This window comes from Podarcis liolepis, assembly GCF_965112155.1.
Source record: "Podarcis liolepis genome assembly, chromosome: 14".
In the NCBI taxonomy this organism is placed as follows: domain Eukaryota; kingdom Metazoa; phylum Chordata; class Lepidosauria; order Squamata; family Lacertidae; genus Podarcis; species Podarcis liolepis.
Window position 1 is genome coordinate 11503962 of NC_139569.1, and position 25922 is coordinate 11529883.

General features: G+C 42.2%; 2 protein-coding genes across 4 annotated transcripts; one reads left to right on the plus strand and one right to left on the minus strand.

The window, feature by feature from the left end:
• On the plus strand, positions 1 to 25804 carry EIF2AK1 (eukaryotic translation initiation factor 2 alpha kinase 1). 3 transcript variants are annotated; one of them, XM_083474337.1, is made up of 15 exons: positions 1 to 1164; positions 3561 to 3719; positions 5086 to 5222; positions 7016 to 7047; positions 8463 to 8562; positions 11317 to 11397; positions 12226 to 12325; positions 12822 to 12879; positions 13689 to 13977; positions 14913 to 15021; positions 16166 to 16272; positions 22821 to 22941; positions 23032 to 23111; positions 23723 to 23956; positions 25602 to 25804. In XM_083474337.1, the coding sequence occupies exons 2-15, from the start codon at positions 3611 to 3613 to the stop codon at positions 25728 to 25730; spliced, it is 1686 nt and encodes a 561-aa protein (XP_083330463.1). In that variant the 5' UTR covers positions 1 to 1164; positions 3561 to 3610; the 3' UTR covers positions 25731 to 25804. The 3 variants fall into 3 exon arrangements, with proteins under 3 accessions (XP_083330463.1, XP_083330461.1, XP_083330462.1); XM_083474335.1 differs by having other exon boundaries at positions 297 to 667; XM_083474336.1 differs by having other exon boundaries at positions 345 to 667; positions 12822 to 12883; positions 13696 to 13977.
• ANKRD61 (ankyrin repeat domain 61) lies at positions 17180 to 21192 on the minus strand. The gene is made up of 3 exons (XM_083474492.1): positions 20842 to 21192; positions 19081 to 19151; positions 17180 to 18187 (listed from the first exon to the last, which is right to left on the minus strand). The coding sequence occupies exons 1-3, from the start codon at positions 20995 to 20997 to the stop codon at positions 17299 to 17301; spliced, it is 1116 nt and encodes a 371-aa protein (XP_083330618.1). The 5' UTR covers positions 20998 to 21192; the 3' UTR covers positions 17180 to 17298.
• Positions 25805 to 25922: the final 118 nt, after the last annotated feature.

Here is a 25922-nt window from a genome sequence, read left to right on the forward strand (position 1 = left end):
GAACTGCACACACCACCTTGAGCTCCTCCGAGGGAAGGTGGAATAGTAGTAACAAGCAATTGCAACGCCTGGGCAGCAATGCTAACCCGATCTTGCGTTGATCCTTCCTCGCTGCAGAAAAGCCCCAAGGGTCTTGGTGGAAAGTGCTGGGTGTCAGCCCCATTAAAACCGATGGCGGCTTCCTTCCGAGTAAACGCGCCTGGCAGCATCAGGCTGTGCTCTGTGGCTGCCATCCTAATACCCCACCCCCTTACCTGGGCATTATTATGGGGACTCAGTGCGCGACTTGCTCACTGAGGAGACCCGTCCGGGCTCGCCCTCTTTCGCTCGAGAGCGGCCGCGCTTTTTTTCTGTCCCCGGGCAGAGCCAGGGGGCGCCGGCGGGGCGGCCGAGCTTCCCAGTCAGGAGACTCCGGCCTAGCGAGGGAGGCCGGGCTCCGTCCCCGCCTTCTTTCCCTCTGCGCGCTGCGCGTTCAGGCCCTCCAAGCTGGGGGTGGGAAGAAGGGCCTCGGCTGGGAGCAAAGCAGCCATGTGGCGAGAGGACGACGCCGGCTCCTCCGGGCAGCGGCGACGGCGGCCGTGGCGGGTTGAGGAGGTTTCGCCGACGCCTCCCGCAGCCATCGCGTTCCCAGAGGACAGCGACGAAGGGACGGAGCTGCCCTTCGACGGTGCGTTAACCGAGGGGGTGCAAATACAGTGGTACCTCGGGTTACAGACGCTTCAGGTTACAGACTCCGCTAACCCAGAAATATTACCTCGGGTTAAGGACTTTGCTTCAGGATGAGAACAGAAATCTCATGGCGGCGGCGTGGCGGCAGCTGGAGGCCCCATTAGCTAAAGTGGTACAGTTTCAGGTTAAGAACGGACCTCCAGAACGAATTAGGTTCTTAACCCGAGGTATCACTGTAATGGTTTCGAGAGGGAAGGAAGCGCGGGGGGGGGGAGGCCTCCCTTCTTGCAGTATAGGGGGGAAACGTGTGGAAGCTGAGCCCGGTCATGCTAGCCCTACTCAAGAGTAGACCCGTTGAAATGACGGGGCACGGCTTGCCTCCGGGTCCATGGACTTTGCTGTGGCTGCTCTGCGTTGGGTGCAACGCTTAGGAGAGGCTAAGTTCCCAGCTATGGTGTCTCCTCAGAAGCAAGGACTAGTGGGACTTGCTCCCAGGTACGTGCTGCAGATTGTGGAGCCATTATTATTATTATTTATTACATATTGTGCTAGAGAGAACAAAAAAGAGAGAGGCAGATCTCTGCCTCAAGGGACAGTATAAAATTTGACACAAGGGAGCCAACCTATGGGGAAGGAGGGAGAGAGAGAGGCTAATAATTATACCCCATAAAGGGCAATTTGCCTTTCAAGACCCATAATAATAAAATCTAATTGGTGGTGTGAATTCTATTTTCGTCAACTCCCACTGGTAATATGAAGCTTAGGCTGTGTATACACCGCACTTTTAAGGCACAATTCCCCATTGCGGGGGGGGGGGGATAATGGGAACTGTAGTTTACTCCCCCCCCCACAGAGCTACAATTCCCAGCACTGCTAACAACCCATAGATCCCAGGTTTCTTAGCAGGGCCATGTGTTGTAAATTGTATGGTGTGTACATAACCTTGGGCTGCAATGCTACTCCAACTTAGCTGGGAGTAAGCGCCATCAAATTCAATAGGACTTCAGAGTTGACATGCTTAGGATCCTGCTGTTACTGGCCTGTCCCAGTGCATGTGTGCTTGGAAGTAACTCCACACTGAAATTCACAGGACTTGCCATCAAGCAAGGGTGAAAGGGAAGGTTTATGTCGCAATAAACTCAGATCACAAGTGGTAAAGCGCTTACTGAGCCACGTCACTTTGGGCAAGGGCTTTATCTATTTAAAAACTGCTCTGCTGGAAAATGTGCCAATATCCACCCACCCTACCTGAAAGGGATCAGGTTTAAAAACAACACATGAATTTGCCGTATGTATAAATTCCGTCAATATTTGTGTTTGCTTTGGGATAAGGCTTGGTAAACGAGGCTTTAGAATAATTAATGGATAGAATAGATTCTACTGCTTTGCACTGCAGGAAAACAGTGGGCAAGAAAGGGGGATTATTTGTGCCCTCACAGGAGACTAGCCGTTGGAATTATTTTAACGGCATGGAAGACAATAATATACCGAGAGTTATGCAACTAAAGCCATCTAGCAGGGACTGTACATGTCATAACATGCAGGAGACATCCAGATCATAGGGCTTTTGAATCATTTTAGTTTTGCTGCTCTCACTGTTTCTGGTTAAACAGCATATTTTGACATAGTCTCCTGCCTGCCGTTGGGTCAGTGGCGTAGCGTGGGGGGTGCAGGGGGGACCGGCCGCACCGGCCGCAACATCTGGGGGTTAGGGTTAGGGGGCGCAAATCCACGGGTTAGGGGGCACAAATTACTTGCCTTGCCCCAGGTGCTGACAACCCACGCTATGCCACTGCGTTGGGTTGAGTTCCACCCCCCAGCCCCGTTTCAGAAATGTTAACCTTATAAACCAAGAATGGGGTAGCTGTGGCCTACCAGATTTTATTGGACCACAATTTCCATAATCCCTTACCATTGACCTTGCTGGCTGGGGCTGATGAGGATTGGGAGCTCAATAGCATCTCGAGAACCATAGGGTGCCCCCCCCCCCCGTTAGTTAGAGAAGCTGGATTATTTAACAGTTTTTGTGTTAGGAATGGAAGAATGTGTATGACTGAACAGTTATGTAGTTACATCATTCATCTTCACCTTGAGGCAGAGTTAGGGGGCAGTTTCATCATTCCTACTGATCTGTCTTGTGACTTTCTCTTTAGGGCCTCTGGGTACTCTATAATTGCATCAGCTGCCCTTTTTATTATACTGATGCAAACCATGTCCTTTATCATTCCAAACTTAAGCTAACTTAAAAGCAGCCTCCTTATATGTTCTGCATCCTGAGATGGGGTGGCATCAGGCCAGGGGAGGTGGGGAAAGGCCCACCCATTTGTCTCTATGGCAACAATCTTTTTGGGCATGTAAATGTCAGTGCTTAACAGACCAGCTAAGGTCATTGCCTTTCAAAGAAATTGGTCTGACCAGTTCAACAGCTTCTTCTAGAGTCTAAACCTCACGTGATGCAGAATCACAGGCCTGGAAGGGACATGTGGATATCATCCAGACTAACCTTCCACCTACTCTTGTGAATAGTTTATTTTTAATGATATTATTTCATCAAATGTTACGTCACTTGATTGTTAAAAAAAACCAACAACAACACTCTTAAAGACATTTCAATATCAGCCTGCTAGATGGGGGTGAAAGCCCTGTTGCACAGTGGAAACCCTTGCACAGGGCTTCTGCAGATGGAGTTTGTTGGGTTGGTCCTGCCTTTTATCTGGGAAATATGTGGTCCTCTCAATAACACTGTAAAACATTCCAGCTTTGATATTTCTTAGAATAGAAATATTACATAAATTGCCCTTTAATTCCACGGTATTTTCAACTGCTCATGAGAAAATGTGCTGGTCAGCAAGCCTGCCTTTCAGCTTTAATTTTTGCCTTATCTATTTCAGATTCTGATTGGCCTGCAGAGCTTCGAGGTGCAAATGGTTCTCAAAAGTTAATGAACATTACAACTTCATTTGCGAACCAGCTGCTGCTTGTTTCACTACTAGAGCATCTTTGCCATGTGTATGCACAAGATCCAGCACGTTCAAGACGTTTGTTTCAATGTTAGTGAGAGCTTGACTTACTTTTGCATGGTAGAGTGGTGGTTGTCAGTTCCAGCAGCTGAGGAATTGCATTATTTTGTCTGAATTTATTATATTATATAAATATATTAAATAAGAATGTAACCAATAATAATTTGAGCACATTAAGGTTGCAGTCCTATAACCCTAACCCTATAAGTACTTCAAGGGTCGTAAATCTCATTGAACACATCCGGTCTTACTTCCAAATAAACATCAATAAGCTTTCAGCTCACCATACATCTCTACAGGTGGTGCACCTCAAGTTATCTGAATTTCAACTTAATCTTTAACTATTCTGTTGTGTTGTTATTATCTTTGCTCCATCAAGTAGGAAAGCAAACACTTTTAGCTGCCAGTTCAAAGTCTTAGATCACTTAACCAGTTCAAAGTTCTCATGTTGCTCTTGAAATGGACGTATTGTAAAAAAATCAAAAAAATCAGCTATAGTAGTTCATTTAGTTCACATTGGGACAGCTCAGTCGGTAGAGCATGACTCTTAATCTCAGGGTTTGGGGCTTGAGCCCCCCATTGGGCAAAAGATTCCCTCATTGTAGGGGGTTAGACTAGATGACCCTTGTGGTCCCTTCCAACTCTAAAAGTCTATGATTCTATGAAGGCTGAATTTTATGTGTCATTTTGAATGTAAAAGCTAACCCAGAGCTTAATGCTAGAGGTATAACTGCAGCATGTTAACATGCACAAGTGGATACCTGACATGGTGTAAGGTATCAATAAAACACTATAGCAATTTAAAAATCCCACTAAAATCCCAAAGAATAACTACAAAATGCACAGCATTTATTAAATACAGAAATGCATATATTAAATACGGACAGGCACACATTTCCATGCCACCCACATTTCCACACACCCACAAACCATCTACTATTTAGACTGATTATTAGATCCTGTTTGATTTGGGTGGGGCAGGAGGGGTTTTTCTTTGAGATAATCAACCTCCTAGAAGCTCCACCCACAGTTACATTTGAACAACAAGAGTGTTCAGAGAGGAATGCTGAAACTCACTACAGTCCAAGCTTGGCATTAAAATACAAACAAACAAAACCCCCACAACTTTTGAATTGGGGCGGTTTTTGGAGAGCTTTTATTTTAAAAGTGTATTCTAATACTTAATTATAAAATGCTGGTTCCATAATTTGGCTGAAACATTTTTTTGTTGAGTGTCAAAATGTTTCAGATTGCAAAGATCATTTCCTTGTAGGTAGCATCAGCTGTCAGTGCAATTTAAACAAAGCTAGGCCATGAGCAGTTTTTAATACTTTGAATATTGTGTAAAGTTCAAATGTTTGATTTCTTTTCAAATATTTTCCCTCCTTTTGTACAGTACTGTGTAAGACATTTACTGGAATGCACTTGCTATCTGATTTTGCTGTCCGCGAAGAATTCAGTAGTTTGCGCCTGCAGCACAATCGAGCCATTACTGAATTGATGAAAGCAGCCAACCAACAAATACTCAATGAGGTAAGCTTACTTCAAACTTTATTCCATTTCTCTGCTTCTCAGTTCCCATGACTAGCATAAAAAATACATGGGGAAGAGTATAGGACTTCAGTTCTTTGGTTTCTTTTTGTGATGCTTATGCAGACCAGAGAATTCTACTCCAGTGCTCTCCTGTTTGCTCATACTCCTTTACATGGGCATGGGCTACATTATCTTTTAATGTATGTCTAGGTACTTTATAAGTGTTTAATAATAATCTGGAGATCACATCATTAGGAGCATGGTGAGGTTGGTGTAGCAAGATCTATTCTTCTCCATGTGTCAACAAATCTTTTTTTAAAAAGGCCTATAGTGTTTCATGGAAGGATAAAAATATATTGCAGCCTGTTTGGTCATTGTGCTAGACCATGGGTTGTGCTAACTATAGTTTAGAATCTAAACCAGGGTTTGAGCATAAAAAACCCCATACCGCAGTTCAGCACAGTTTGTCTGCTTTTATTTTCCCTATTAGCTCATAGCTTTGTATGTTTGCTTCCATCTTTATGGTTCAGAAATCTCTGGAAGTGGAGCTGCAGCTATAGCCATAGTTCATTGGTTTGAGCATTATGCCAACCCATAGTTTGCAGATCAACTTCAAATCATGGTTTTCGGTTCTGGTTAGCTGACTGATCCCAAACAGCATTTTTAAAATTTAAATATCATGCCATAGTATGGACATATGTTAAAGTACTTGCCAGGAGTTCACAAATTTGGTTAAGGATCTAAGTGACTCACTGACATATAAACAGTGGCAGCCAATTGTGTCCCTACACTTAACAGAACAGTCAAAGTCTTTCTTCTAGTGTGGCCATTGCACAACTGTTGGCTCAGGCTGATCGGAGCTGGAAGACACCAAATTAGCAAAGGCTGTCTTAGCAGCCAAATTTCAAGTTAGAAAAGTAAAGAATTTTGCTTTACCTCTGCCAAAAAAGTCTTCAGGAAATCCGTAAGAAAGTTAAAATAAATGAATACATCCTTCAAAGAAACTGCTGCAGGTCATTGTCTATGACCAGCTGCCAAGCCCCTCAACACAGTTAATTAGAAGTATCAGGAAGTGTGGTCACAGGCAGGTCCCAAACCACTTAAAAGCATAAGTCAGACAAGACTTAGTTGGGGATGAGATAAGTAAGCAGCATTCTAAGTTCAGCACTTCAAAAAGCAGGTGGCACATCAATCTCTCAGCTGGTCCTCAGGACTTGAAAACTTGGGTAAAGTGATCTTACATTTGCTGGACAATATTATACGCCCTTCTGGGAGTGTTTTTGCTTTCTCCATTCAAATGAACTGTGTGGGCCTTGGCTGCTGAATCAGTGGTGAATTGGATCAATATAAACCATGCATGGACATAGACCGGGGCTTTCCCACCTCCTACTTCTTTGCAGCCTCCTTCATCCCTTTGCTTCCAAGTTTGGGAATAGTGTTTGATGTGTTGTGGGGCCCTGAAGCTGTTAAGAAAAAGGACTGGCAGATACCAGAGGCACCTGCCATGTTTCAGTGGGAATGCCTTCCCCTCATGCTGCTGAATCCAAGCCAGTGTGTACATGAAACCTTCTGGCTGATTAAGCAGTACTACATAATTACAATGAAAATAAAGAAATGCAGTTGAAGATCGCTCCTTTCTGTGATCAAGTTGGGTTTCAGTTTAGTTTACAAATTAGTTCAATTAAATGAGGGAAAGAATAGTTGCTTTTTGAATATTTTGTAGTAGCTGTCATAGTCAGATGGTGGATTTGATTGGTTTCATAAAAATTGTGTTTTTATTTTTATTTTTGTAGGAGTTTGGGAAAAGTGATTCTTACACAAACAGGTATGTGTTCAAAGTGCTTCAACGAATGTTTAAAATTGCTTGTTGGGCAATTAACATATTAACTCCAAAGTAAGTTTCACCAACGGGACACGGGTGGCGCTGTGGGTAAAACCTCAGCGCCTAGGACTTGCCGATTGTCAGGTCGGCGGTTCGAATCCCCGCGGCGGGGTGCGTTCCTGTTGCTCAGTCCCAGCGCCTGCCAACCTAGCAGTTTGAAAGCACCCCCGGGTGCAAGTAGATAAATAGGGACCGCTTACTAGCGGGAAGGTAAACGGCGTTTCCGTGTGCTGCGCTGGCTCGCCAGATGCAGCTTGTCATGCTGGCCACGTGACCCGGAAGTGTCTCCGGACAGCGCTGGCCCCCGGCCTATAGAGTGAGATGGGCGCACAACCCTAGAGTCGGACACGACTGGCCCGTACGGGCAGGGGTACCTTTACCTTTACCTAAGTTTCACTAAGCTCAGTGGGGCTTACTTCTCAGTAAATGTGTTCATTTACTCTCTCTGCCAGAGTCCTCAGTATTACAAATATAAAATGTTGATTATTAGAAGTGTTTTTAAAAAATCAAAACAGGAGTTTCGATTTTGAAAGTGGAAGTTTTAAAACAATAACTAGAGTTTACCATGAAACTCTAGGATTGTTGGAACTATGCTTTTGAGAAGCATCTGGAATTATGAAACCATGAAATCCTCCCCTGTTCTTGCTTACACTGGTATTTTTCATCAAAAATAGGTGGATTGTACCATAGTTAGGAAACCAATCCTGCAGGACTTGCTTGTTTTCTGCCCAAGTGTTTACTACAATCAGCCGTCCCCCAGCTCAGTGCTCTCCAAATATTTCAAACAACAACTTCCTCCATCCCTAACCACGCTGGCTGGATCTGATGAGAGTTGTGGTCCACAACATCTGGAGGGAACCAGCTTGATTAAGGCTGGTCTGACAACTATGAGAAATCCTTTCTTTTTTAAAAAAAGAATATGTATAAAAAGGTGTCTGAGAATAGCAAATTATGTCACTATGGATTTGAGTGATAGAGATTTGTGTTCTTTCAGTGTCACAAAATTTGTCTGGATGGAGAAGGAACCTCAAAATTAATCTATAGTAGTATCACTCCATATTTTTGTAGTACCTTATATATTCATCTTTGAGTCAAAACTACATGTCACATGAAGCTGATTGATATCTTCTAACATTTTTTATAAATGAAAAGTAGCCTTGGACAGTGTGACTGAAAGCATGGGAGGACAGGAAGGTACTTAAACTACTTAAATCCTACCATTTGAATGCTAAAAATGCATGCCCCCCGTTGATTTCCTGCCCATGAAGGAAAGTTATATTGTTGGTGATTCTAATACCTTTTTATTTGTGATGTATTTTGTTGCTACAACCAGTGATGCCCATCTTTTTAAAAACTAGGGAAAATGAAATTATCTTTGAAGCACAGACTTCTCGCTATATCAATGAATTTGATGAGATTACAAGGCTAGGAAAAGGAGGGTACGGCACTGTATACAAGGTATTTTTTATTCTTTGTTTTAACAACTTTGTAGTAACGGTTTATATTACTGGGTGAGCTTCTATAATAAGAAATACTCAAAGAGAAGGGAGTCCAAGATAGATGGGAGTTTTCTAAAGCAGAGGTTCTCCTGTTTATTAGAGCTTAATTGGACTAAAATACTGGCACGTGCTAGAAGAGATGAGATCACAAACTGGAACAAACCAACCGTAAGGACTTTAAGGTTTGAACTCATTTGGTGCAAATGACGGTGGGGGGGAGGGGAGCCTACGGGTTCTTTATTTAAAGTTTTCTTCTCTACATTTATGATTCGGCAACCCTCCTCTGAATGTTAGTTCAAATTATATTTGTACAAGCGAGGATGGAAAATATTGGATTATAAATATGGAATATAACATCAAACAGAACTGTGTGTGTAAAAAAAAGGAAAAAGGGAGGGAAACTCTGTTTTGCAAAAGGTTTATGATGGAAACTTAGAGATGACTTTCCCCCATCCTTTATTATCTACAAAGTGAACCAAATAATGCTAAGAGGACTTGGAATTTAATTTAATAGGAAGTATAATTGTTCATATGTCTTAAGCTGGAAGGAAGAATGAAAGGAGTCTGTGAGCTGCTAAGGAACTGATAAAGTTCTTTATTGAGCCATCTGCAGTTTGACCGACCACTCTCCTTCCCAGGCTGAGAGGAAAAATTGTGACAACAGTTTATTTACTGGGTCAGAGTGACTTTTGCAGCTGTTGTTAAAGTTCTCGGAGCAAAACAATGAAGCACGGGACAGAGCGATGGAGAAATTTCTAGAACAACAATGGGATATCAGCTCTGCCCGAGGCAGGGGTCGGCAACATGCGGCCCATGGGCCGGATGCGGCCCATGAAGACCATTTTACCGGCCCATGAGCCGCCCCTGAACCAAGCCGCCTGCTTGGCGAGTCTGCCGCGCGCTGCGCTAAACCAATGCAGTGCGGCGCGGGGACTCGCTGAGAAGCACCAAAAATTGCGTCTGCACACACGCAGATACTAGAAATCGCATTTGCGCAGGTGCAACTTTTGGTGTCTGGGCATGCACAGAAGCCATTTCTGGCGCTGCGGACATGCGCAGATGCAATTTCTGGCGTTGCGCTGTGCCAGTCCGGCCCACAGACGATCTCTGTGGGAGTGATCCAGCACATGGCCGGTAAACCTTGCCGACCCCTGGCCCAAGGCATGATGGATAACAGCAACAATTGGGGGGAAAGAAAGACATAACAACTTACAAGGACAAGAAGAAACACCACGGACAGAATAATTGCCACACACAGGAAGAACAAGGATATAGTTTGAGTTCCTCACTTGCAGTTTTATAAATCATTTAATGTGTCAACACGAATAGAAGTTATTAATATTGCAGTTGTTGTATAAGGGATTATTATTATGACTGGAATGTAACTGAAACTAATAAGATTTTGGAACGCAGAAAAAAAGAAAAAAACAAAACCATCAAATCCAGCATGCGGAGGACCATTACAACTAAATTATATACCGTATTTTTCGCCCCATAGGACGCACCGCCCGATAGGATGCACCTAATTTTTTTGGGGGGGGGGAATAAAGAAAAAAAAATTTCCCTCCCCAGGCGCGGGGCAGGCGCGGGGGAAGCCCGAGCTTCCCCCGACCCCAGCCCCCAGAACAGCCTGCAAGCCTAGGGAGCCATGCCAGTCTCCCCAGGCTTGCGGAGAGGTGCGCGAAGCCCGGGGGCGCTCTTCAGCGCGCACCAGGCTTCGGAATGCAGGCAGCTCCGCGCCACCCTCCGGAGCCCCGCGCGGTTCGCGCCAGGATCGGGAGGGTGGCGCAGAGCTGCAAGAAGCCCTGGAGCGCAGGCAGCTTCGCGCCACCCTCCGGAGCCCCGCGCGGTTCGCGCCAGGATTGGGAGGGTGGCGCAGAGCTGCAGGAAGTCCTGGAGCGCAGGCAGCTCCGCGCCACCCTCCGGAGCCCCGCGCGGGGATCCGGAGGGTGGTGCAGAGCTGCAGGAAGCCCGGGAAAGCCTGCACTCGCTCCATAGGACGCACACACATTTCCCCTTCATTTTTGGAGGGGGAAAAGTGCGTCCTATAGGGCGAAAAATACGGTAATTCAGTATTGAATGGTTGGTATTAATTACTGTATTATAAATCAGTATTGTTATAATGAGGCTGTCATTGGACTGTAATTGGAAACTAATAAAAATTATTACAAAAATAGTAATAGAAGAAATGGGAAATCACAAAGGAGAAGTATACATGAGTAGCCAACAGTCACAAGGTGAAGGTCAGGTAGCTGATAAACCTCTGCTCTTGCTGACCCTAGTTTTAAGCTGCAACCACCTGTTAATCTTTCCCTCTGCCTGAACTGGGTGGTTTATATGTGTACATGGGGAACACTCTGTTCAATACTATTTTCTTTTTAAAAAACAAACCTTATTGAAAATTTTAAAAACCATTACCAAGCATAAAGCATTGTATTTCAGGACAAATGCATGTACAGATGTTAAGTCTTGTGTGCAGTTGTCTACATGGCATTAAAACAGACTTGGGAAATCTTTTACATTACAGTTTAAGCTCATATCCACAGGGCATGCTTTAATCTAAGGCATTAAGGTAATTTCTCCATAGTGGCTGCTGGGACTGAGACAGAAGGGAGTTTACTACACAATTGTTAATGTTGTGAGTGACCAGATAAAAGAATGTTGCGTGCCAGTTGTCATTTGGCCATCTCTGAGCTGCTGTATCTGATTTCAGGTACGAAACAAGCTAGATGGCCAGTTCTACGCAATTAAGAAAATTCTTATCAAGAAGGCTACCAAAATAGATTGCATGAAGGTATGCACTTATTTTACATCTGTTCATGTGTTTTGTTTGGCCTGTGGAAATTGATGACTCAGTGTAATTGGTTTCAAGATCTGATATTTAATGTTAGAGGAAAGGGATTATGCCAGGATAATGAAAGGAACAGAAAAGACAGAAAAGAAAAATTTCTGTTGCTGTATAATTCTAATGATTCTGTAATCAGCTACTGTTTATGTAGATAAACAATGCTCCACAAGATACAGAATTTAGGTGATCTATCTATCTATCTATCTATCTATCTATCTATCTATTGTAACATCTGGAGGGCCGCAGTTCCCCATCCCTGCTCTAAAAGCAAATGGTATAAGAATGGATCATAGCTAGCCTTCTCAGTGCAGGTTAAATTTAGCCACTTAGCCCAGTATTCTCTGCTTTTTGACTTGCAGCACTTCTGCAGAGCTCAGGCCGAGGTCTTTCCTGTTGCTTTCTGCCCAATCCTTAATTGACTTTTGCTAGTATCTGAAAGGCTTAAATAAGAGTGCAAAGTCCTCTCCTTGCAGAATACTTTGCAGACCAACTAATGAAGCTGCTAACAGCTGGATGGTTTAGCACAGTGGTTCCCAAACATCTGCCTGAAGATGCTGAGGACTGAACCTGGAGCCTTCTGCATGCTAATACTGTGCCGTACCACTGACTTAGAACCCCTTACTACAAGAATAGCACCCTTTGGGGGGTTTTTTGGGGGGGATATAAGAATGAAGTGCACCTCCAGTTTTATTTCAGGAAAAGTGTTCCTCAGTTCTTGAAATTCTGGTAAACAATGATAAGAACAGGATGCATTCCCTCTTGTTTTTTTTGTAGGTGTTGCGGGAAGTTAAAGTGTTGGCTGGGTTGCAGCACCCTAATATTGTGGGATATCACACTGCTTGGATGGAACATGTTCAACCAGCAAGCCCAAAAGGCGAGTACAATATTAGTTTTGTGGCTTCTCTCTGTCGTACGTAACACATCGCACATCCTAAACTGGCTGTTGGTGCCCAGAGAAATATTTTGGGATCATAATAAACAGCTTTCTGAAATTTCCCCAGTCCCTAGTGTGGCATTAAAAAAAGAGACAGCTCTGGTGCGTGAAAGGTTAAAACAAAAGCAATAAATACATTGTAGGACAACTCCATGGTGTATCAATTTTGGGAAAGCCGTGTGCTGTTCTGGTCACTCCATAAATGATTTGAAGATATAAAAATTGTTCGTGGGGTTGTCTTTTTATAGGTTTTGCATTCATAAATATAGTATCTGATCTTAGTTAATATAATAATTTGTTTTTATTAGCTATTGAGATTTTAAACCACCTACATGTTCATAAAGTAGGCAACTAAAAGGTATAATTTTACTATAATCCAATGGTACAGTCAGTCTGTCGTTGTAAAATGTTGTGTTTCTCTTCATCCAACTTGTAGGTGAGACAACGTTGAATTTACTATCCCTCAAAATGTTTTCTGGGCAGAGAAGTTCTGAGTATGTATCCTATGTATCAGTAAGAACAATCTCTTTTGGTCTTTTTCAAATAAAAGCCAAAAATATAGCAGAATGTTGTCTTAACCTATAGCAAGGATCTTTTCTTAAACCACGTAATATAAAAATATATCTTTACCTTCGCTATTCCTTTTGTCAGGTTGAAAAACAATACTGCTTCACCTTGTTCCTGATTGCTGAAAAATGTTTCCATGACTAGTTATTTTAAAACTTGCTGGAGGGGAGAGCAGAGGTTTTCTATTTCATGGTCTTTGTGAAATCCTACATATGAGCCTGTGCCTATAGAAGCCACAGACCACTTCTAGAGCCCAAGCATGGAAAAGGCTGCATGTTTGGTAGGCATGAGATTGACATTTTGCAGCTAGCGATTCCATTCCTACCTGCTATAGTGCAGCAGCTAACAGCTTGTTCATCCAAACAAAACATTTTAATTTCACATGTTTTATTTATATAAATGTTTGTGCAAGCGGAAGCACGGGAACTGCTTTTGAACTCTAGAAGTGGGTCCTGCAGCAAAAGGTTTCAGTGTGGAGTGCTACTGTTTGCTCCTCCAGTCTGCCATGCCCTGCTGCACACTGTTCCATTCTCCTTCCCACCCCAACTGTCAGGAGACTTCCTGGAGAAGGGTGGTCTGATGCAGAAGAGTGAGAGGTGACAGCAGACCCTGTTAATTACACTATGTTAACCTTGTTAACCAATGCAAACTCTGGCACAGCGTTTGAGGAACAGCAGTAGCAGGTATTTTCTTTCCTGCTCACAGGTCTTTGTCTCTCTCCTTACATTTCTTGCAGAGATCAGTACAGCGTTCAAGATATGGAAGACAGCAGTTCCATTGTCTTTGCTGAATCTTCCGGTGGCAGAGACCGTAAAGGAAATAAAATGGATGCATGTGCGCTACCTGTTGAATTGCCCGAGAGCAGCTGCATGAATAACACAGTCAATGGATCAAGAGATAATGAAAATCATCCATCAATTGTATCCCCTTGCAATCATGCTAGCCTTGGCAGTGTTAGTACAAATGATTCTTGTACTGATGAAGAATACTCCCAGAAGGGGATATCTGTGCGGCATCAGTGCCAGGTAAATGCGGGTTCCTCTTAAACATACTTAGTTACCCCTTGACACATGTGGAGAACAATCTTCAGCAACTGTGCAGCATAAATCCAAAACCTAGCTATATTTCTAGAGATGGCTTTTGGTTTTTTTTTGTTTTTTTATAAGATTATAAGATCTATAAGATTGAGAAAAAAATTTGAATATAAGAAAAAATGAAAAATAAACATACAAAATAATAAGCAGTTAAAAACACACATTAATTTTCAATAACATAACTTCCATACCCTTATTTCCTCCAACCTCCTCATCTAGAGATGGCTTTTGGACTTGTTTGACTGATTTTATTTATAATATTTTAAAGCTTCTCTTTCATATAAAATATCGCAAAGTGGTATGCAACCTTAAAAAAAAAAGTGCTGGAATAAAAACACCAAATGTCAATAGAAGCTGTTTGGCAAGGAATCTTAAGTTCAGAAGATCTGTCTGAATAATACTGTTTTCTGAAGGTGTCTGAAAGTGAGCAGGGATGACTTCTGCCAAACCTCTACCAGCAGAGAGTTCCATAGGATAGGACCTGCCAAACCACAGGGACATGTTGCAACACCAGAAGTGTCCCATTGGAAGACCTGTTATTTATTAAAATGTTACAGACTGCCTTTTATCATTGAGGTGGCTTACAGAATTAAATAAACGTTGATATATCTGATGAATTTTGCTTTCCGATTCTACAATTGGCAGCTGAAAAGGGGTGGAAATGAACACACATTTTCACCTAAAATGTAACAGCCCTGGTGCTCCACCCCTCAGGATGGAAAGACTGGGAGAAATGGATGGACGAATGAATAAAATTTTATTTTTAAAAATGTTTTGGAAGTTGTACATGATCTGATAAAGTGGTGTGTGGGTGCATGTGTATGTGTATGTATAACACACTGAAATGTTTGTATTTTTCTTCCCAGATAGAGTATCACCTAATGCTTCACATACAGATGCAGCTGTGTGAAATTTCATTGTGGGACTGGATTGCTGACAGAAACAAAGTATGTTTGAGAACAGAGGATGCTTCCAGTAAGTTTTGTTTTTGAAGGCAGAGTGGTGGGGGAGATTCAATGTTAACGTGATTTCCTGCCTTTAAGATAGACTTAAAATATAAATAAATATTCTTCTCTGGGCAGCTGTAAAAAGTGCTTCTAGTATTTGCCTGTTGTTTTTTAAGCTGATTTCCATAACAATAAAGGCAATGAATCTTAGTCTGCATTTGAAAGCGGCAAATGTTTTCTTCCTTATTTGTAAATCCTAAAGCCAGGTTTCCGAAAAGCTATTTTCCATGGGCGGGTGCTCCTGCTCAACCCGCATGATCCTTCTCCCTGTGTAGCTGGGATGTGGAGAAGAGAATTCTCATCTTTGTACTGCTGAGGTTTTGCCTCATCTGCACACACCACAACCAAAGAAAATCCCCATTGAAAGGAATGGCTTTTCACGTTGCACTCTGGAGTTTTGGAGCCGGCAGCAGAGGGACAGAGGGGGGGGGGCTTCATCTGCCAGCTCCAAGACTCAAGCACTATATGAGATGCACAGAGAACTTGGGAGGGTGGAAATGGTCAGTAGCAAGTTGCCACCACAAATGTGTGGGCCCCTGCTTATAGTTGCAGAGGTGCTGTAGTTCATTGCATGCAGGAGGTCAAGAGTTCAATCTCTGGCATTAGCAGGTAGGGCTGGGGAAGACCCTTTGCCTGAAATATTGGAGAGCTTCTACCTTTCAGTGCAGACATTTCTGAGCTAGATGGACCATTGTTCTAGTTCTGCTTTCCCCAATCCAATATCCTCCAGATGTTTTGGCCTATTCCTCCCATCAGCCCCAGCCAGCATGGCAGATGCTGTACAGTGGTACCTCGGGCTAAGTACTTAATTCGTTCTGGAGGTCCGTTCTTAATCTGAAGCTGTTCTTAACCTGAAGCAGCACTTTAGCTAATGGGGAATCCCACTGCTGCCGCGCTGCTGGAGCAAAATTTCTATTCTCATCCTGAAGCAAAGTTCTTAACCTGAAGCACTATTTCTGGGTTAGCAGAGTCTGTAACCTGAAGCGTATGTAACCTGAAGCGTATGTAACCCGAGGTACCACTGTATTTTTATATTAACTTCTTTGTTAAAATAGCTGGACGTATTATGCTGTCATTTATAAAATACTTCACTCCCCACCCCTTTTTTAAAGGTCCTTATCACCATGTGGACAACCAGTGGACATTAAAGATCTTCCAAGAACTGCTTGAAGGAGTGTATTATATCCACAGTATGGGAGTCATGCACCGGGACATTAAAGTAAGTAAAATTCTCACTCGGAGCTTGGAATTGTGGAGGAGGTGGGGATTATCTCTGCAGCTGGGGCACAGTTGGTACAATTTCTGGGCCCAATTTTAACCTTTAAAGCCCTAAACAGCTTGTCATGAGGCTACCCAAAAGACCAACTTCTTCCATATGTAGCTGCCTGAACCTTAAGATCTCTCCAGAGGCACTGCTCCAGGTACCCCCACTGGAGAAAAAAGGTGGGTAGCTACCAGGGAGAGGGCCTTCTTGGTGGTTGCCATCCTGGTTATGGAACAACTACACCAGTAAAGCTCACCTACTGTGTTCTTTGTGGTCTTTTCAGTGCCAGGTGAGACAGTTTTGTGCACCAAGGTGTGGTCCCCCAGAAGTTGTTGGGACTCCAGCTCCCATCATCCTAGGCTATAATGAAGCCACTATCTTTTGAACTGACCTACCTCACAGGGTTATTGTGAGGATCACATTGTGTGTGTAGTGGGGAGAAACAAATACACTATCTTGAGCTTCTTTGAGGAAAGGCAGTATAATGATGATAAGAATGAGGAGAAGGCAGAAGAAGGAAGTAGAGGGAGGAAGGAGGAGGAGGAGGAAGAAGTAATAATGGACAATAAAGCTGAGATGCCTATAGCCCTGACCTGGTGAATCCTTTTGCATTTGTGATTTCATTCCGAGCTTTGGGAGCTGATTCCATTGCATCAAGGGAGCTATTGTTATGATAACCAGAATCTTAATAATGACCAAGAAACCCTGCCATACAAGTGGAACTTTTTGTATGTAGAAATCCACTCCCATTATTCTTACAAATCTTTTACCCTAACAGACTGGTTTAAGTGGACGTTATTCAAATAACACTTGAGAGAATTAGTAATGCTTCAGAAGATAAAGCCAAATTAAAGTTTCTCACTAGTTTTTCTTCAAATTTTATTTAATTTAAACAAGCAAGCTTATTTCTGAAAGCTTTACGGGGCCCTCTTTTAGCTCTTCTTGTCTGATAGCATTCCAAAATGTGTGTTGCACAGTAAATCAAAAATAATTTATTTTTGAAGCATAGGAGAAGTCTTGATTGATGTATATGGAATGCCACAAGCTGGTTGGAATCACTCCTTTTAGCCAGAATTTCATGTTACCTCGATATACTTTCCTGATGTTGAATTTGCAAATATCCTGTAAAGACAAGACCTCTGAAGACACTCTCAGGAGCATATCTTTCAGCAGTCCACAGCATGGATGGCTGAGTGCTTTGGGTAAACGACCTTCCCTGTTTGTTAATTTCAAAGGATATGATAAGCTTAGCAATCTCTTCAGTACATCTCCCTGCCTTAGATTGGTCTCTTTTTCAAGAAATAGGAAAAGTGCAGACTCCTCTTCCTGCGTTAAAGCGTTAACATCTGCGTCATTATCAAGCAAGAGGTTTATTATATCTCTTCTGCCACTTCGGCAAGCGCTGTGAATAACTTCTTGCCCTTCCCAGTCTTTCATGTGTACATCTGCTCCATTGCACAGCAGTAGCTTAACACACTTATCACCTGCTGCTAAGACTATGCCAGCCTTGCAGGCTGAAGACCAGACAGCAAAATGGAGCGGAGTTTCTTTGGTATCTGGAGTTGCGAGATTGGCGTTCGCTCCACAGAGGAGTAGCATGGTAATTGCCTGCTGGTCGAGGATTTCAGAAGCTAGGTGAAGAGCAGTTTGGCCTAACCTATCCCTGTCATTTATATTGGCTCCATTCTTTAGCAGGTGTATTAGAATTTGATGATATCTGTTGGCTACAGCTAAATGTAGAAGGCTATGGCCATGGTAAATGATTGTGTCAGAATTCACCTGGAAGTCTTCCTCTGGTTTGATGTGAGGGTAGTTTTCTTCATTGCACTGTGCAATTCTCTGATGCATATTCAAGGGGCATCCTGCAGTTCTGTATTTGGGAAGTGATATAATAGGTGGTAAGATTTCATACAATTCCTCTTCCATCAGCCACCACCCTTATTAACTGCCGGGTGGTTTTCTCTAAAGAATTTGTCCAGTATTAGCCTTCAACAATCAAGCAAAAACTATATTTCTTATAGTTTCTCCCGTCTTCTAGACCATAAAGTTAGTGTTGCCCAACCTTTATCAGTACATGTTGTTTGGGTATGAGGATGCAAAAAGTATGATAAGGCACATATCATGGATCATCTTAGATTAGCGGCAACCACAGAGCTGAACCTGAGGGTTTGGCTACTAAAGGTTTGCTTCCCTCTGCTGCTTTCCTCCCTAGCACCACAGCCCACTGGATTCCCAACTGCAAGGTGCCTTGCTTTATAAAACAAAGCCCCTTAATTTAAAGGAGTGGAGATTGTGCCACACACAGGAGATTCTTTGTCCTTATGCTGGCCTTCAAAGGACTTGGGGGTTCACTAGTCAACTCTAAGTGAGGTGGTGCCGTTCTAATGCATATGATAGGTTTTCCATATTCAGTCCCCACCCCTTGGAGTGTGTGTGGCAATACTATCACAATGCTGGAAATGCATACAAGAGTGTAAGCTTGACTCTTAGCTATGGGCAGGGCTGGCGTTAGGAATTGGCAGCTGTGGGCGCCTGCGGAGAGCTGGCAGAACCCTGGAGTCCATGGTCTCTTTGGTGTAGGACTTTCCAGAGAAATTCTACAATTTGGCTCTTCTTGGCATGGCCCAACCAAACCTGGCTAACTTCTCATTGCTTTTCTGGACTTGCTGCTGAATAGCTTTGGCCAAGCATATAGGGTTTTCTTCTGCCCACCAAAGGATCCCCAGATCTCATACCTAACTATAATATATAGTTAAACATTACCTTATTTCAGGAGGTTCAATTTGAAAGGTACTTTTCATATATCTTCCAAGCGGCTTCCTCCCGAACTTTTGCTGCCATATTGGTTCCGGGGCAGGGGGAGGGGGAGAGAGAGAGAGAGATCCAGAATAGGTATCGAAGTTGGTCTGAAAACCCTTTTATGCATGTTTGAAGTACAACTAAGGATTTTTATTAGCCCTATCAGAAGGGCTTATATCAGATTGCATTTATGATGCATGTGGCCCCATATACAACTGCCATAAAACTGTCTTTCCATTCTGATTTGAAAGGGTGTGTGCTTCTATAGAGTACCGTATACAATGACTAAAATTTTGTGGAAGAAAAGCTACACTTACTTTGCATGCATGGAAAACTGTTCAGACATTGTTACAATAAGATATCTTGCACAAGTGCCTAGTTTTTGAGGTGCTTTTATAAATCTGTAATTATTTTAAAAGTTGGCCAGTTTTATAAGAAGTGCATAATATTTATTCTCAAATCTTATTTTACATTCAACATGTAGCCTCATGCTGTAAACTGAAAAAAGTCCACTAAATCACTAAGTGTGCTTAGACTTGCAATCTTACTGCAGTTCTACTCAATGCGGCTTAGTAAGTTTTGGAATTCCTGGGTTATTGAACATAATGGGACTTACTTCTGAGTAGACATGTAAAAGACTGTTATCAGCCAGCCTGTTCTTTTAGGTATCAGTACCAAAATACGGTGGCTTTTTCAGAAATCAGAGGAACACCTTAACTAATCAAAGGCATTAATATTCTGTTTGGTATTAATATAGGATCTGTGCCTGGCATCTGTATAAATAGCCTGTTGAACTTTCTATATGAAGGTCTTATTGTATCCAGACTGTTGTCTTTTAGATGATAAGGAGAATAGCAAAAACAAAGTTCTGTCATATAACATTAAAATTCTATAGCTTATAGAAATATCATTTGCCAAACTGTTTACTTAAAACTTGGCATACATGAACTACCTGCTGAGGTCTACAAAAAGTGCCCAATATTTAACTGACCTGATAAAAATTGCCACAGTCACAGCAAATTAAAAAGTGATGAAAATTCCCCCCTCGGGTATTAAGAAATCTCATATTCTTTACAATTTTGGTGAAAACTGCTGATATACTTTCTTCAGGCTTGCTGCAGAGCATGTACTTTCATTGGTTAGGTGAAGTTCTAGTCAGCAGTTTAAAGGTTGTTAAGGTTTTGCTGCCCCATTAAAATATATTAAAAACAAATACTATCAAAATAGTGTCAGGCATGACAGAAAACAAAATGGAAACTAAAATTTTGCCAGGAGAACATTTTTTGCAGAGGGAGTCACCTAGTGGCTTATATGTAGAATGTCTGTTCCTTTACTCACGAAATATAAGTGTGTGTTACAGCAGTTATACTATACAGTTTTTTTTGGCTCTGTAGACACATTTGGAAACCTAAGAAACTGTCATGGGGACCATATGTTCCATATGATCACGTGTACCCAGTTTGCCATGGATGGCATGCGTCCCACCCAACACTGAACCTTCTCTCACAAATCACCCTGTCCCAGGAAAAGTGAATGCAGGCCAAGTTGTAAGCAAGCACAGTTTGTGATATTGCATCATTGCTGATCATCAAGCATGTCTGTTAAGACATCAGCCTTGGCTTCCAATTTCCTGAGTTTATGGAGCGTGAGGTAGCTTTAACTCTGATCTTAAATGGGGAGGATTCTGGATAATGGAACAGTAAGTAATTTTAGACATATGATTACCCGGAAAATAGTTGGTTCGTGGACCAAGAGGTAATACATTAAACTTTGAAGTGTAGCCCCATCGTTGTCCATTACAGCGTCAAATAGCATTTTCTGCCTTTCATCTAATTCATGGGGTGGTTTCTTCCCATAGGAACCTCTAATCAGATTGCCCATGTTTACCAAGAGAAAACGTGCAGCTGAGAACCCTTAGTTTGGAGAAAATGCAAAGGAATCTTGAGCCATCGTTCCTTTGTGATTATGCACAATGCCTGGTTCTAGAACCAGCCAGATGATACCACGACTCTCCCGTGTGGGCAGAGGGAGGGCTGAGCTTAGTTCGTAAAGAAGCTGTGCAAGAAACAGAGGGTTTGCGCAGCAGAAGCATATGTATTGCCTTTTTGGACTGTTTACCTGTTTCGAAACAAAATTTAAAAAAATTCCTTCCAGTAGCACCTTAGAGACCAACTATTGGTATGAGCTTTCGTGTGCATGCACACTCTTCAGATACACTGAAACAGAAGTCCCCAGACCCATATATATAGTGAGAGGATGGGGAAGGGTATTACTCAGAAGGGTGGTGGGAATGGGTGATTGGCTGATAGGTGTGGTAAACCTGTTGACAACTGTTAATTGGTCTTACAGGAAAAAGCAAGGGGTGAGATGGCTAAAAATAGCTTTATCATGTATAATGAGATAAGAATCCAATGTCTCTATTCAGACCAGGTCTCTCCATGGTTTTAAGTTTGGTAATAAATTGCAATTCAGCAGCTTCTCTTTCCAGTCTATTTCTGAAATTCTTTTGTAATAAGACAGCTACTTTGAGATCTTGTATAGAATGTCCTGGGAGACTGAAGTGTTCTCCTACTGGTTTCTCTGTCTTGTGATTCCTGATATCAGATTTATGTCCATTTATCCTTTGGCGTAGAGTTTGGGCTGTTTGTCCAATATAGAGGGCTGAAGGGCACTGTTGGCATTTGATGACATACAGAATGTTAGAAGATGAGCAATTAAATAGTCCTGAGATGGTATGTTTGATGTTGTTGGGGCCAGTAATGGTGTTGTCCAGGTGTATGTGGCAGCAAAGTTGGCATCTGGGTTTATTTCAGGCTCTGGTACCAGTGTCCATGTTAAGTCTGGTTGTTGTATTACTGTGGGTGAGGAGTTGTTTAAGATTGGGTGGCTGTCTGTAGGCAATGAAAGGTCTTCCTCCCAGAGCTTGAGAAAGAGAACTGTCATTGTCTAGAAGAGGTTGTACATCTCCGATGATGCGTTGAACTGTTTTAACTTGTTTACCTGTTTGTCGATCCTGGCCTACACCTGCATGGAATTGTTATTTCATCTGTCAGTCACTTTATACAAAAGTAAAAATTCTCAAAGCGACTGAACAAGATAAAATGCAACGAATTTAAAACCGTATAGATGTAAAACAAACAGTGAACAATGCAAAATAAACCTACCCACCCCACTAAAAGATTAGCACAATGTAGAAAGCTTAAATACCAAAGGTCTGAGAGTCCCCCCCCCCAAAGCCTGGTGCCTAAATGTAGTGATGGCACCCAATGTGTTTCCCTTGGGAGTACATGCCACAGACAGACCACCCAGCACTAAAAAGGCCCGTTCTCATGTGGCTATTGGAGTAACTGGACATGAGGGGTTAATTTCCTTCAAGAGCGTAAACCACCCCATGGATGAGCTTGACGCAGGTGCAAAGTCAGCCAAGCCAGTTGCTATGGTAACTGCCCAGTGCCTCAGCTATATCTTTGATAAATGCATGTCAGATCAGTAGTCTGTCTGTCTGTCTGTCCCTTTGCTGCCAACTCATCTCTAGAGACAGACCAAAAACAAAGGCAGATGAGAAGCTTGGACTCTGCGTCAAGTGCATCTTAGTTCTTAGATTAAATGTAATTAATGAATGAGTGAGAAATGCAAGGTTTCATGCATAAAATATTCAGATTTTGTGAGATATATAACCAGCTTACATTATCCTGTTTTCACAGCCCAGAAATATCTTTCTACAAGGACCTGACCACCATGTGAAAATAGGAGATTTTGGGCTGGCCTGTAGAGATATTATACAAGAAGATACAACCCAGCTGCTAAATGCAAATAAGATAAATGGTAATTTCAAAGCAGTTTGGCCTTTACTTAAAAATTGGCAGTGTGGTATCCTAAGAATTAATTCTAAATTTTGTCTTTTTTGTTGCATAGATCTAATACATACTTCTGGGGTGGGTACTTGCCTGTATGCCTCACCTGAACAGCTACAAGGCTCTCACTATGACTTCAAGGTACAGCCACTCAACCCTTATTTATTTATTTATTTATTCATTCATTCATTCATTCAAACACTTTACCTCCGTTTTAGTAATTGGGCATACATGTTCAAGAGCATTATTGATGGGTGTTAACAAAAGCAAGCTGATGGACAGGAGCTGGAGCAAAGTCAGTCAGTTCAAAAAGAAGACACTAGAGCCATGTGGTGTAACATTCAAAATGGAAACAGCTAAATGCAAAAAGTAAAAATAGAGAGTTCTATTTGCAATGATGAGAGGGAACAGAACAGCTGCAAACAATTATTTATGCCCACAGATGAGGTAAAAATGGACCGTGTATGTCAAGTGGCCTGATTTTATGGTGGACAAAAATATAATGGCACTCCAATGTTTGTTTGAAATTTCATGGCTTATTAAGTATGGTTGCATGAAAATTACCAACACCTGTTTTTTAAAAGGCATTTTTTTTTGGGCAAGCTTCTTGAAACATTAGAAGGTTATTTTCTGATATTTTTACAGCTGTATCGCTAAATGCGATTTTAGGCCATTTGTAATGCATTCATAATTTCTCTTAAGACGTAATTATTTTGTGCACTAATACTCATATTTCTCTTTTCTGCCAATAGTCAGATATGTACAGCTTAGGTGTGATCCTGTTAGAACTCTTCCATCCATTTGGAACAGAAATGGAAAGAACTGAAGTTTTGATGGGCTTAAGAAATGGCAACATCCCCCTGTCCTTTAGCAGGAAATGGCCTATACAAACTAAATACATTAAGCTGCTTACCAGTTTGGTATCATCGCACAGACCAACTGCAGGTCAACTTCTTGAAAGTGAACTCTTCCATAATTCAGCAAATGTAAGTTTTTACTATATATTGGCTTTGTCTTTGTAAAAGAAGGCCCCTTCTGATTCTACTTTCCGTGATATGAGGGAGACTTCTGCAGGGTGAGCTTCATTCTTCAAGATTTACTTGCTGTTTGGGTCAGGCTAAAGGCTCACTTGCTCCAGCTTCCTGCCCCACAACTAATCATATTCCTATGAGAGTCCTGGAAGCACTTTCCCCAGGTTACCAGCATAAAATTATTGGAGTCTGTTCAACTCCCGAAACTGTTCAAAAACAAAAAGTGCGGCTTCCAGTTGGCTGCAGGAGCTTTCTGCATTCATTCGGAAGCTGTGGAAGCCGTGCGGGACATTGGGCTTCCAAAAAAAGTTTGCAAACTGGAACACTTCTGGGTTTGCGGTGTTCAGGAGCTGATTACTTTGACAACTAAGCTGTTCGGGAACCAAGGTACCACTGTATTGCAAAAAAGGAATTGTGCAGGCCATTCAAAACTGTTCTAGCAAGGTTAACATTTAAGGAAGGTAGATAATTATTTCCTGATGTTCCTATACATAAGGATAAAATGTACTATATAGCCAGTGTTGGCATCTCATTACTTTTAAAAAATTAGGTTTTTTATGTAAAATGGCAGTTTTATGGTGTTAAAATCCTGTGTCCTTTTATTGTCATAGTACAGTGGACCCTCGGGTTACGTAACTTTTGGGTTGCAAACGTGGCAAACCCGGAAGCGTATACTTCTGGGTTTTGCCACGTGCACTTGAGCAGAAGCGGTCTATCGTGCCGTACATGTGTGCAAAAGTGGCGCCTTTTCTTATGAAATTTTTGTAATTCGTATCCGGAGGGTCCACTGTTAAAGGAGACTCCTTAAACCCCTTCTCACTCACAAAGAACATGGGTTTGTTTTAATAAATCACCATTTGGACTGAAATGATTTTGTTTTACTACCTTATAGTATTCTTGGTTTATTTCTCTTGAGTATTAGTAGTTTTCTTTGAGACTTACTGGCGCTGTGGTCTAAACGACTGAGCCTCTTGGGCTTGCTGATTGGAAGGTCAGCGGTTCAAATCCAAAGGACGGGGTGAGCTCCCGTTGCTCTGTCCCAGCTCCTGCCAACCTAGCAGTTTGAAAGCAGACCACTGCAAGTGGATAGATGATGTTGCGGCAGGAAGGTAAACGGAGTTTCTGTGTGGTCTGGTACTCATCACGGTGTCCCGTTGTGCCCTAAGTAGTTTAGTCATGCTGGCCACCTGACCCGGAAAGCTTTCTGTGGACAAACGCTGGCTCTCTCAGCCTGAAGTGAGATGAGTGCTGCATCCCATGGTCACCTTTGACTGGACTTAACCATCCAGGGGTCCTTTACCTTACTGTAGAGTGAGACAGATAAGCTAATGTCCAGCTGTTGTTCCTGGAGCCTTCTCCAGCCCTAGTGGCCTTCGGCTGTTTTGAGCTATTACAACTCCCAACATCTCTTGGCCATGCTGGTTAGATCTAATGGAAACTGTAGTCCCCAACATCTAGAGTTACGAAGATGGAGAAGGCTGTATTAGCATTGTGACTACTGCTGGGAACTACATTCATTTTCACTAAAATTGCAATGGTACATTGTACAAATACCTTTGTACATTGTTCAAATACATTGTGTCTTCTGTTTTGTTTTTAGGTTATTTACAATCTTCAGCAGAAAGTGATGCAACAAGAAGAAGAAATTAAGTTGCTTAAAGAAAAAATCAAGCTATTGCAAGAGAAAGATGACAGAGACAGAATTCAGCAACTTGGCTCTCCTGTTTAAGTAGAAAAACAAAACCAAGTATTTATATCATGTTATGCAAGATACATTGTTTTTATATAAAATTGCTTAAAACAGCTTGTGTGCATATGTCGTATGTAGTTTGCCATTGTCAGAAAGAAGAAATGCAGACATAGGCGTCATGTACATAAATGAATGGGTTGACAGTACAGTGGTACCTCTGGTTATGAACTT

Coding starts and splice junctions, on each gene's coding strand:
- EIF2AK1 (XM_083474335.1), top strand. CDS start 529: ATGTGGCGAGAGGACGACGCCGGCTCCTCCGGGCAGCGGCGACGGCGG. Junction 5,223..7,015: donor ACCAACAAATACTCAATGAG/GTAAGCTTACTT, acceptor TTATTTTTGTAG/GAGTTTGGGAAAAGTGATTC. Junction 15,022..16,165: donor GAGAACAGAGGATGCTTCCA/GTAAGTTTTGTT, acceptor CCTTTTTTAAAG/GTCCTTATCACCATGTGGAC.
- ANKRD61 (XM_083474492.1), bottom strand. CDS start 20,997: ATGGGCAATCTGATTAGAGGTTCCTATGGGAAGAAACCACCCCATGAA. Junction 19,152..20,841: donor ACGAACCAACTATTTTCCGG/GTAATCATATGT, acceptor CCAATATGGCAG/CAAAAGTTCGGGAGGAAGCC. Junction 18,188..19,080: donor ATTGAACCTCCTGAAATAAG/GTAATGTTTAAC, acceptor TCCCAAATACAG/AACTGCAGGATGCCCCTTGA.